The following is an 11,700-nucleotide window of genomic DNA, read 5'->3' on the forward strand; positions in this document are numbered from 1 at the left end:
ATCTGAAAGAACATATGTAGGATTCATTTCCACCTCATGTTTGCAATGAGGAAAGGTCCGGGCGAGGAAAGCTTTTGATGGTCCTGAAATTGCCATTTATGATGACTTTTGAAACTATTTTATAAGCTAGAAGATTTTTACTTGAGATAAGACAGAAATATCCCAGAAATGTACTACAAATCTGCTGTAAATGGAAATTTCAGGACCATCGAAAGCTTTCCTCGCCCGGATCTTTCCTCATTGCAAACATGAGGCGGAAATGATTCCTACATATGTTCTTTCAGATGTCTTGAAATGCACCACGAAGTCCCCTGAAATATCAACTCTTTGCCGTACTGAAATGTAACCATAGTGAGTCATTTCAGGTTCATTTCAAGCTACATGAAATTTATCATTTTCTTGCATTGCAAATGGCTATGAAAGTGGTAGCAAATCTATCATTTGGGAGCACCAGAAAGCTACGGTTAAGTCCCCGAAAATGAAACAGTTCTGATGGCTTGGCCGGGACATTTCAGGTGATCTGAAATCAGCTTATGCCTATAGTGTTCGGCCTTTCCATGTGTCAGTGCATTTGATTCGAAGTACATCAGCTTGAAAAGATCAAAACGCAAGGTTTCGGCAATGGCTCGTCCCTTGCGTTTTAGGTATAATATTGATGACTATCAACGGAAGCGCCAGTGGCCCAGAACTGGTAGGCATGACTTGAGGTGAGAGCTGGTTCCAAAATTGCTTCCATCGTGCATGCGATCTGTATTTCGTGCGTTATAAAAGGTCAGCTAGCACTCACCCTTTTTCGTCATTCCATCCACAATGTCTGACAACGAGTCGATACATTTCTCCACAGATGAAGCAATTCTCCTATCTCCTGGTCGAGAATGCTTTTCACCCAAGCATCCGCGTCTGCGGGCTCTAAACACGATCATTACCAATGAAGGCACGCTCGCCGAAGCAGCTTCCAGTGGGATATTCTCTGTGCATCCAGACGATCTCATCCTCTATTACGGCGTGAATGGTCCCAACTCCAAGTGCGCACTCTGCCCCTCACCAACTGTCACGTACTATCGCTTATCCTATATTTTCACAGGCCAGATCGTATCGACTTCATGTCTCACACAGACGGCGAGATTCAGCGCCTATTCCAAGCATGCGAGCCTGCGACTTTCGGGTGCAACCAGCAGGACGTCTTTAACAAATCCTATCGCAAGGCAGGCAAGCTCGACAGGAGAAGCTTTGCGTCAACATTCGACCCCGATCGCTCGGGCCTGATGCGATCCATCAGCGATGTTCTTCTCCAGGGGCATGGCCCGAGAACCATGCTGCGAACAGAACTCCACAAGCTGAATGTCTATGACAAGTCCCGCAGCAGTGACTATCAGGCCCAGGCGCTCACTCATTTGTCTCTTTATTAGGCCCTGGATTGTTCTTCAAGGCCCACAAGGACACAATGCGGGCTGAGAATATGATGAGATCCCTCGTCGTCATGCTTCCCACGCAGCACAAAGGCGGCACCTTCGTTTTGCACCACCATGGGCAAGAGCTCAAGTTCGACTCATCCGAGGCATTCTCGCAAGTTTCTTCTACTTCTGTCGCCTTCTCTGCTTTCTACGGTGACGTAGAGCACAAAGTGGAGCCGGTGCAGTCGGGATATTGGGTCACGCTCACCTACAACCTCTACATGGTCAGTTCGAAGAACAAGGGCGCCCCTGAGAGCACACCATTTGAGGAGGCCCTGAAGGAAGCCTTCAACGCACTCCTAAACGATGCCAACTATCTGTCTGGCAGTGGACACATTGGGTTCGGTCTGCGGCACGAGTATGTGGTGTATGATGACCCATTCGTGTTCCAGGAGTCGCTGAATGCTTTCTTCGATTTGCTCAGCGGAGCGCTCAAGGGCAAGGACGCGGTGCTGGCCAAGGTGTGCCGGGACCTTGGTCTCAAGGTGACGCTGCAGATGATCTACCACGGCGACTGGGAAATGATCGTGATGTGCCCGTGGGTCGCCGGTTCAGAATGTTACGAAGACGAGTACCCGTTGGACCACCTGCACAAGTTCTACTATGGGAAGGTCATCAGCGTCAACCGCGAATGGCACGACAGCGAGAACATTCTGAAACGGGATCTTGCCGTGTGATGGGCGATGGAGCTGCAGCCTGCAGACGTGCCGAGGTGAAGCGCACCTTATGTGTCCTATGGCAATGAGGCATCCTGTCAGGATCCTACAATCCAACTGGACTGGGCTATAACAAGAGTGAGGAGACAGACAAGAGGAAAGTGGGTGAGTAAAGACCAGCTTGAGTCTGGCTTGTTATTGAGCAGTACGAGCTCCTTATATACATGCCAGACTGAATATTTAGAATATCCTACAAATATACGGAGCTGTATAGAAAATGAGAGAATACTATAGAATCCGGGAGAACCATCTGGAATATGTAATATTCATGACATTACCCCCCCGTCTAGAATTGTGTCCTCACGATCATTTACCAGTGGATCCAAAGCCTCCCATACCACGCTGAGTTTCCATTAAACTTGACACCTCCTCAATATTGCATGACGCAATGCGTTCCAAAACAACTTGAGCGATCCGATCGCCGGCGCGTATCTGGAATGGTTGATTGGTGATATTAATCATTACTACGCATACTTCTCCGGTGTAATCTCGGTCAACGACTCCAGCGTCCATGACAATCCCTTTGACCACTAATCCACTTCGTGGTGCAATCTGGGCGTAAGTCCCGTGCAGAGCACGCATTGCTATGCCGGTGCCAACAATCTTACGACTTTGTGCCAGTATTTTAACGCTTTCAGCAGAGTAAAGATCGAGACCAGCGGCTTCTTCTGATCTATGTTTCGGGAGAATCCCACCCATTCGTTGTACCAACAGAGTGGTATCGCGTGTGAGCATATGAATGGGTCGTGTGAGTAGAGGGGGGATGCAAATAGTCATAGGCACAGGTTTATCCAGACGTCTAGCATGGAATTCTTGGAGGAGTTCCTGACAATTGGTCAGATTTGCTCGAGATTCCCAGGAACAGCGATTGCTGTGTAGACTGTTTTTCCATAGCACTTAATACTCTAGGTTCCCATTTCGATCGCGGCACGAATTGAGGATGTCTTCTACTTCCCATTCTTCATTCTTCATCTCCTTCTACAAGGTCGGGGACTTCAGGTGTGCGTTGTTGCGAAGGGTAAACAGATTCTTTGAAAGGACTTAGTAGGCTTTCGTTGAAAATGGGGTGTTGTTTCCATTGTCAGAGAAGTTCTAATTTGTAGGCAGATGTGCCGACTTTGCATTTGACCTTGAATGGTCCGTATTGCTTATCGTCGAGTTTCTTCATCGGCCTATCGGTCCGGATATTAATCCCTTCTAGCCAAACTTTGTCTTCAGCTTTGTACTCCAGTCTGATCTTTCTTTTCCTGTCATAGAAGCGCTTCATAGACTCTTGCGCTAGACTAATGGTGGCGCTAGTGTCTTCCTGTACCCGATGCATTCGATCAACAAATTGCTGGACATTCTCGCTTAGTCCTTCTCATACCGGTTGAGTTCCTTTGTAAGGATGATATCCTTTGTTGACGAAGAACGGGGTGTACCCAGTGGAAGAGTGAACTTTGTTATTATAGGAGAATGCTGCAAGAGGCAGCCATTTGACCCAGTTGGCTTGTCTGTAGTTGATGAATAATTGGAGATACTGTTCTATCTCACGATTGATACGTTCTGTTTGTCTGTTGGTTTGGGGATGATACGCAGTGGAAGGGTTGGCTCCGATCCCGAGTGATCGGTATAGTTCGGAGATGAACTGATTCTTGAATTCAGTTCCTCTGTCGCTGATGATCTTTCAGGGTAATCCATGGTGTGTGAGCACATGATCTCAAAGTGCTTTCTCCCATCCTTCAGCATTAAGCTCGATGGTACTTGGTATCGTAATTATCTGTTTGGAGTACATACAAACGACTACAAGGATGGCATTGTATCCAAATGAGTCTGGTAGTACATTTATTTTGTCCACAGATATTACCTCCCAGGGTCGCGAAGGGATTTCGTTCGGGAATAGAAGTCCGGTAGGTCGTGTCGTGTGAACCTTGGTCTTCTGGCACTTCTCACACCTGGCTACGTACTTCTGGATGTCTTCTCAAATTCTAGGCCACCAATAGTTGTGTGTGACCATTTCATGTGTTTTGTACTGGCCAAGGTGTCCGGCTAGTGGGGTATCGTGATGATGAGCAATAATCTGCTCTCGGAGTTTCCTATTTACTGGTACGTAGATACGGTTCTTCCATGTCACAAGTCCGGTACTATCTTCATTCCAGTTCTTGTCCTTGTTCTGTAAGGCTACGGTAACTAATGAATCCTGATTCTTTTTGTATTCCGCGACCCAGTCCTGATTGATTCCTTCTAAACTAAATACAGTACTACGGATCAGAGTACAAAAATGTTCTGGTTTCAGTAACATGATATCCAAATTGTCCTCCTTTCCCGCATTGTGTCATTTTTGACGAGATAATCCATCCGCTTTGCCATTAGATTTCCCGGGTTTGTGATGTAGCGAGTAGTGATACTCGGCTAGCTCGGTTACCCATCGGGCCTGACGCCAATTGAGCTTCTGTGGTTTCCGGAAGTATTCTAGGTTCTTGTGATCTGTCCATATTTCAAACAGATGACGGACGCCCATGAGGTATTGGCGCCACTCATCAAGACTAGTCATAATTGCAAGAAGTTCTTTATCGTAAATCTCGTAATTCCTTTCAGCCGCCGTCATAGCTTTGGATAGGTAGGCAACAGGCTTCCATTTGCCATCTTGCTTCTGGGTTAGTTCTGCTTCTATGGCAAAGTTCAAGGCGTCACATTCCACCCGATAGGGGTCGTTGTCATTGGGTATGGCCAGTACTGGCACAGAACAAAGAGCGTCTTTCAGGCTTGTGAATGCTACTTCTTGTTCGATGGTCCATTCAAAGGTAGCGTTGCCTGTTAAGGTACTAAGCAGTTTTGCTATTTTGCCATAATCTCAGATAAACCTTTGGTAGAAGTTGGTAAAGCCGAGGAACGCTTGAATGTCCCTTTTGCATTCAGGCCGAGGCCAATTGATGACTCCTTCTATCTTGACCAGATCCATGCGCACAACGCCCTTTTCCACTATCATTCCGAGGTATTTGACTTCCGTCTTCTCAAACTTGCATTTTTCCGGTTTCAAGTAAAGTTTGTGTTCCCTTAGAATCTGTAGAACCTGCCGCGTGATCTGATGGTGTTCTTTTAGATCTTGGGTGAAGATCATGATGTCGTCTAAGTATACTACTACTTGTCCTTGGCTGATGAGATCGTGGAATATGTCATTCATCATTGTTTGGAAAGTAGCTGGGGGGAGTTTGTGAGACCAAAGAACATGACTAATGGTTCGAATAGTCCTTGATTGGTAAGGAAAGCAGCTTTCTCTTCATCACCTTCTTTGATGCAGATGCTGTTATATCACCATCAGACGTCTAACTTCGTGAAGTATCGTGCCTGCTTTAGCTTGTCGATCAGCTTCTATATTAGGGGAAGTGGATATCGGTTCTTGATTGTAAGCACATTCAGCTTCCAATAATCTTGTACAGGCCGGAGACGTCCGTCCTTCTTTTTGACGAAGAAGAAGGGAGAGGCCCAAGGGGATTTAGAGGGCCGAATTCTTCTAGTTCTGAGGTTCTCTTCTATGAATTTGTTGAGTTCCTTCTGTTTGTTAACCGATATAGGATAAACTTTGCAGCTGATTGGTTGCGAGCCTGGTGTTAATTTGATGGCATGATCTCACAGTCTTCTTTGTGGCAGGGAGTCAAAATCTTCTTTGCTAAACACATCTGAGTAGTCGTGATAGTGACTTGGGACTGTATTCTCAAATGTTTTAGCCTCATGTTTCAGGCTTTCTTTTATTGCTAGGTCTGTGGCTGTAGTGCGTATACGCGCCGCTCCTGTAGTGAAGTATGTCTTGTAGTCTAAAACGAAGATTCTATCTCCCTCTTCAAAGTGAGCCTTCGGATCGCTGGGTTCTTCCTCATCATCTTCGATATCCATCATTCTGGTGGTATATCGGCAAGCAATCGGGCAACGATCAAACTTAATAACCTGTTCCTGCCAGTCGATAGATGGGTTATGAATTTGAAGCCATTCATATCCAAGGAATATGGGCGTCTTTCCCAGGTTGGTAACAGCAAATGGTAGCCGTTCCACATGATCCTGGATTTCTACCCTTAATTCAACGAAATCCATAATTGCTCCGCCAGCATTGTGTGTTCCATCAGCATTGTAGACTGGGATCAGTGATGGCAGTTTCTTGGTAGTGATGTTATTGCGGACAAACTGCGCATCAATAGATGAGCCTGTACATTACGTGTCTAGCAGCGCTTTAACCGATAAGCGCTGCTGGGTGTCTAATGTAGTGACGATCATGGGGACATCCATCTGCATCCCTTTTCTTCCTCGAATGAAGCAAGGTGATATCTGTAATTCATTCAGAAAGTCTATTGCTTCCTCTTCTTTCATTCGCCTGATCTGTTCTATACAGGCTTCTGAGGCATCGACACTCTTCTTTGAGTGTACCCATTCAGCCAGCAATCTAAGTGCTGCTTTGTCTTTGCTAACTATCCATTGGTGGATCCATGCCGCTGTTCAAGGGGTGTGGCGTTGCCACTGCGTAGGTTTGGTCTGATGTTCTGGAGTAGATAATTTTTTATTCAGGGGAATTAAGCAAGAGAATTGAGCCTCTCCACGCTGCTCTGCGGACGCCCCTTTTTCTGGTATATACATAGGTACTCCAAACCAGGAACACAAATAGTTCGTAAAATTATGTTTGGTCAACTCGGCTACGCGCCCAGCTGACCGCTTGCAAAACCCTTCATAACTGCGCGAATCTCTTCGCGAATCGCTGTCTTCCAATCAAACAGTTCTGCCATTGCGGCAAGTGCTTCTGTGAGAGGTACAAGTGGTGTGAAGCTATTGGATACGGGGATCTCTGATGTTTCTGCGGCCCTTACTTGCTGGGCTTGTTGCCTATTAGGGCAATTTCGTGAAAGATGGCCCTTCTGGCCGCATCGGAAACAGAGACCGAGGTGTCGTGCTTGGTCTAGTTCCATTGGCTGTCTTCTTCCGCCAAATGTGACACCGGTACCATCACGCCACATCTGAACTGGTGCAGTGGTGGTTGTGGGTGCGACTACGTTAGTCTGCGCTCTTGGTGTATTCTGCGCCTGTTGCTGTCGAGGCTGAAATTGCCCCTGTTGCTGGAATTGTGGAGTTTGTCTATGGTACTGCTGCTGGTTTAGGTTGATGCACGCGACCTGTTGCTTGTAGAGCGCGTAGGTAGTCGGGAGTTCTTCCAACGAGTTGTACAGAAGCCGAATGATATCGGCCTGTAGCACTTTTTCTAGAAGCAACTTGAGTTCTTGGAAGTGTGCCTCAAAGTCGTTGATTTCTGCCTGGAAGGCGCATAACTCAAACTTGGAAAAGAATTCTTGGGCGGTCAGCGTGCCCATCTGCATTGCTCGCAGTCGCTCATACACTTCGGCCTGTTCATCGATCAGGAAATGTCTATCGAGATTGGTCCAGAGTGCATTGGTCTCCTGGATCACGGTACTTTCATCTGTGTTGTACTTTTTCATGTATGTGGCAACATATTCACCCGCGTGTCCTCCCTTCATGTAGGACAGAATCATAAGGACTCTGTCAAACTGCTCTGGCAGCCGCTTTCTCTGCATGACTACATAGAGTTTCATCTGGGTTTTCCAAGCAATGTACTTGGACTTGGTGCCATCAAAGGCGTCTGGTTTCATCGCACTTCCATTGAGGAGCGTAGCACTGTCTTAGTTTTTGGTCATCGCGCCAGAATCAGATGGAGATGAGGGTGGAGTGGGAGAACGGCAAGAGGGCAGGTTCGATGATTTGGAATCTTCTACGGCTTCTTCCACAGGGTCTGGTGGTCCTTCTGGTGGTACTTTGGATTCTCTGAGGGCAATTGATCGGAGATGCTCAGTGACTGAATCGAGGGTGTCACGTCTTTCTCTGGGTTCCGAGCCAGACGCTATTGGTTGAGGAACAGCGAGGGATTCCGAAGGTTCTCCTGTGGAAACTCTGTCTAGTAGTTCTCCGCGTAATCCTTCTTCACACCATGGGCAACGAGTACTATTTTGCAGGGAGTGTGGGCACGGCTGTTGCACACAGTATCGTACGATATCGCCGCGTTTGTAGATGAATCTCCCTTCTAGTACCCGATGTGTGTATTCTCTGCAATCACAAGAGGGCGTGGTCATGTGTCAATGGGTCTGTGAGGCTGATTGCAGCAAACCCTGGGACCAATCGTGTTGTAACAACCAGATCAGGGGTAGAAGTTGCCAAAGATGGGAATTTCCGACAAAGAACCAAAATGCTAATCATAATACAGATTTAAAGATACTACAGCAGCCCAAAGAGCGATTATGTCTCTTCGGTCCGACACCCGGAAAGGGATCGTCAATCTAACTGCTGTCACTTTTCCGACGCCTGGCCGCAACCAGTTGCCACGTTGTACTCAGGAATATCTGCTTGCCTGCTGCAAAGCATGTAACGCCGCCTATAGTAGGGCAGGGTACAATTCTACTAATTGGACGGAGCTCTGTCTAGCTGCCTAAGGGCTAGTGATTACAGAGGTGACTTCAGGGGTATGGGATGATAAAAACGTGCAAGTGCACGGAGAAGGGTTCCAGGGGTTTTGATGCGGTAGAATTCTATAGGGTTAGGATTGGGGTGAGATTTCGAACAGACAGGTATGGGAGATCGTCATGTGGAGATGGATGATGGTTGGTGTGGGAGTGACGAGGATCATCGTAGGGCAGTTGGTGGAGACTCGAGCTAATGTCAGGAACCTACAATTCAACTGGACTGGGCTATAACAAGAGTGAGGAGACAGACGAGAGGAAAGTGGGTGAGTAAAGACCAGCTTGAGTCTGGCTTGTTATTGAGCAGTACGAGCTCCTTATATACATGCCAGACTGAATATCTAGAATATCCTACAAATATACAGAGGTGTATAGAAAATGAGAGAATACTATAGAATCTGGGAGAACCATCTGGAATATGTAATATTCATGACACGTCCCTTAGTTTCATCTACAGCGCAATGTGTCTCGTCGTTGAGGTTGGGCCTGCAGGGTCGAGGGCGACTCTGGGCTGATATAGTGATAGCCAGGAAAACCAAGATGCCGATGGTAACGTTATCACTACGCATACTGCGTACCAGTCTTACTCAAGTGATAAGTTTTGTACGGTTTGATTTGACAATGAACTCGAATTATTTCCTCAAATACATGGGTAGCTCAGGTTTGCAGAGAGATGATATTTACAGACGACCCGATATCTATCATGCCACGCTCCCATCTGGCTTAGGCATTAGACGAACAAAACTTAGGGCTAGTAGTCCATGCATTCCTCGAACTATTGCGAAGCAAAGGCGCGCCCGCTAGCGCTTGAAAAATTCTAGACGCTGGCACGGGCGGATGTGATCACTTTGACGCCTCTGCGCTCTTGCTACCACCTCCTCCTTCTGGCCTTGCTGCTGCTTCGTGGCATCTCGTCTTCTTCTAACTCCTATGCTTACGGAGCGCATGTTGATGGTCAACTTGAAGTCGCCGGGCTCGAGGCTCGAAACTTGGCCGAGTGTGCTGGTGAGGCTGCACATGTCTCTGTCCACGACGCGGACCGCCTTGGTGCCAACTCGCTCCTTGACATCGTCGTCGTCGGCCATGTTTGCACTCGCCACATCAAGGAAACTTTGACTGGATAAGCCTCACAAGAGGATTTTCGACGAGACTAGAATGCCGATGACCCTACCCTGCCTCTGCTGCCAATTTCCGTCTTGACATGCAGGCGGCTATGCACACTGACGCTGCTGTCTTCCGGTGCGTACATAGCGGGCGGCTGGTATGCGCGCATTTGCTAACAGTATACATAGGTCTTTGGACGAGAGTCACCAGAAGGTCTCTCAATCTTCAAGAGCTACGACCAAATCGGCATTTAGGACAAGACCGCTATGAGCTGGAACTCTGATTTCATTGAAACTCTTGAGCTCCGCAACCTCTTTCATGGCGCAGTCCAGTCCATCACTGCTGTTGCCGCCTGCAAGGAGCTTATGGTGCCCACGCTCGTGAGGACTTCACTGGGGTATGCGGAAGACTATTCTCAGCGTCTGTGCACACCCTCACATCGTTTCCCAACAGCATGACGACGGGAGCTGGGCGAAACACGCACTCATCTGCAGCACAATCCCTCGACACCTGAGGTCGACAATCAAGTGCCGTTGCATATACAAGACCCTCGACGAGAACGAGCGCCAGCTTGTACCGCTATTCAAGCGTGTCTACTAGATATGCCGTATACACCCTGTCACATCCTCTACACTTCTCCCCTTTTTTCGTTTTAGTACCATCGCGTGCCTCTGGAGTCTGCGGTACGCACGGCACTGAAGATAACGGACCCTGTACATACCTTGAGGCTCAGAACAAGATGTAGCGGAAAGTGGTTATCATAGTGTCGGGGAAAAAGTTCGTCTCATATCCCAATGATCAGATATCATGTTTATACACAGTTTGTTCCGGGTTTCACTCACCTTGCGGGAGTTGTAGAGTGTTCATTATAAGAGGCCAACTTCTCAGGATAACGTTTGTGAGCTATGTAAGCGGATGTCGTCTTCCGTCATGGGGTATGCCCACGCGGCGGTCACACGGCCTGGTGAGAAGGGCTGACGGGTATATATCCCACGTCTCGCGCGTACACCTTAAGCATGACCCTGTGCTCGACCTCAAGCTTGCGGTACCATGGCCTATTTCCTCGAGAATGCACTGAAGAATGCCCAGATACCGGGATTCACGCTAATTTGTGTGCTGTTACTTATTAGCGTGGCGTCTCGCTTTGTGCAGAGCGCGAAGAAGGCTGTCCCACTTCCACCAGGCCCTGACGAAAGCTGGTTTGAACCTGGGCCGAAGTGAGTGGTCTTGCTTCCAAGTTGCTCTGTGATAGATTAACCGTTGATGAGGTACTAAGGGCGCCTATGAAATATGCGGAGATGGCGAAGACATATGGTCCCGTGTTCTCGTACAAGCGAGGTAACCAGGTCGTGTGCATTATCAACAGCTACAAGGCCAGTCGCTTCGTGTTACCTTTACCTCAATTTCTCACGGAGTGTGGAGACAGGATGCGGTAGAGATCATGCAGAAGCATGGCGCGGACCTCGCTGGCCGCCCTGAGCACATTGCTGCCGACTTTCTCTCAGGCGGCATGGGCGCGTTGCTCGTTGATGCAGGGGAGAGGCTGAGGAGGCTGAGGAGGTGCGAGCTTCTCTGATGATTCGTCAACTAGAAACTTCTGACGATCGAGTTTATACAGAGCGCTGCACTCACATCTGCAGCCTACAGCCGCCGTGCAGCACAAACCTATCCAATTCAAGTGCGCGCTGGATCTCATCCTGGATGCCCTCCACGACCCCGAGGACCACATTAATCACACAAAACGGTATGCCCAAGTCTCGCGGCCCTCTTCGCAACGCCGCTCAGCTGACACTACGCAGCTTCGCCGCGAGCCTGATCCTGACGATGACGTACGGCAAGACGACGCCGACGAAGTACAGCGACCCCGAAGCAGTGGAGATCAATGTGCACACGACGCGCCTCGGAAAAGTCGTGCCCGCGGGTCAGCACATCGTGGAC

General features: G+C 48.3%; 3 protein-coding genes across 3 annotated transcripts in view; all 3 read left to right on the top strand.

Moving 5' to 3' along the window:
• Window positions 1–810: 810 nt before the first annotated feature.
• PHACADRAFT_214300 (uncharacterized protein) lies at window positions 811–2,131 on the top strand (the record flags this gene model as incomplete). Its single annotated transcript, XM_007401768.1, has 3 exons — window positions 811–1,025; window positions 1,085–1,365; window positions 1,410–2,131. 3 exons carry the CDS (start codon window positions 811–813, stop codon window positions 2,129–2,131), a joined length of 1,218 nt encoding a protein of 405 aa, XP_007401830.1.
• A 7,810-nt stretch (window positions 2,132–9,941) lies between these two features.
• On the top strand, window positions 9,942–10,643 carry PHACADRAFT_214301 (uncharacterized protein). Its single transcript, XM_007401769.1, has 2 exons — window positions 9,942–10,142; window positions 10,216–10,643. The coding sequence occupies exons 1-2, from the start codon at window positions 10,029–10,031 to the stop codon at window positions 10,360–10,362; spliced, it is 261 nt and encodes an 86-aa protein (XP_007401831.1). The 5' UTR covers window positions 9,942–10,028; the 3' UTR covers window positions 10,363–10,643.
• A 216-nt stretch (window positions 10,644–10,859) lies between these two features.
• The window catches only part of PHACADRAFT_265459 (uncharacterized protein), a 3,208-nt gene continuing 2,367 nt past the window's right edge, over window positions 10,860–11,700 (top strand). The window contains exons 1-5 of the mRNA XM_007401770.1: window positions 10,860–10,979; window positions 11,039–11,135; window positions 11,189–11,322; window positions 11,381–11,506; window positions 11,562–11,697. Coding sequence (XP_007401832.1) covers window positions 11,061–11,135; window positions 11,189–11,322; window positions 11,381–11,506; window positions 11,562–11,697 — 471 coding nt within the window. The 5' untranslated portion in view covers window positions 10,860–10,979; window positions 11,039–11,060. The remainder of the gene's footprint in view (window positions 10,980–11,038; window positions 11,136–11,188; window positions 11,323–11,380; window positions 11,507–11,561; window positions 11,698–11,700) is intronic.

Source organism: Phanerochaete carnosa, assembly GCF_000300595.1.
Source record: "Phanerochaete carnosa HHB-10118-sp unplaced genomic scaffold PHACAscaffold_13, whole genome shotgun sequence".
NCBI lineage: Eukaryota > Fungi > Basidiomycota > Agaricomycetes > Polyporales > Phanerochaetaceae > Phanerochaete > Phanerochaete carnosa.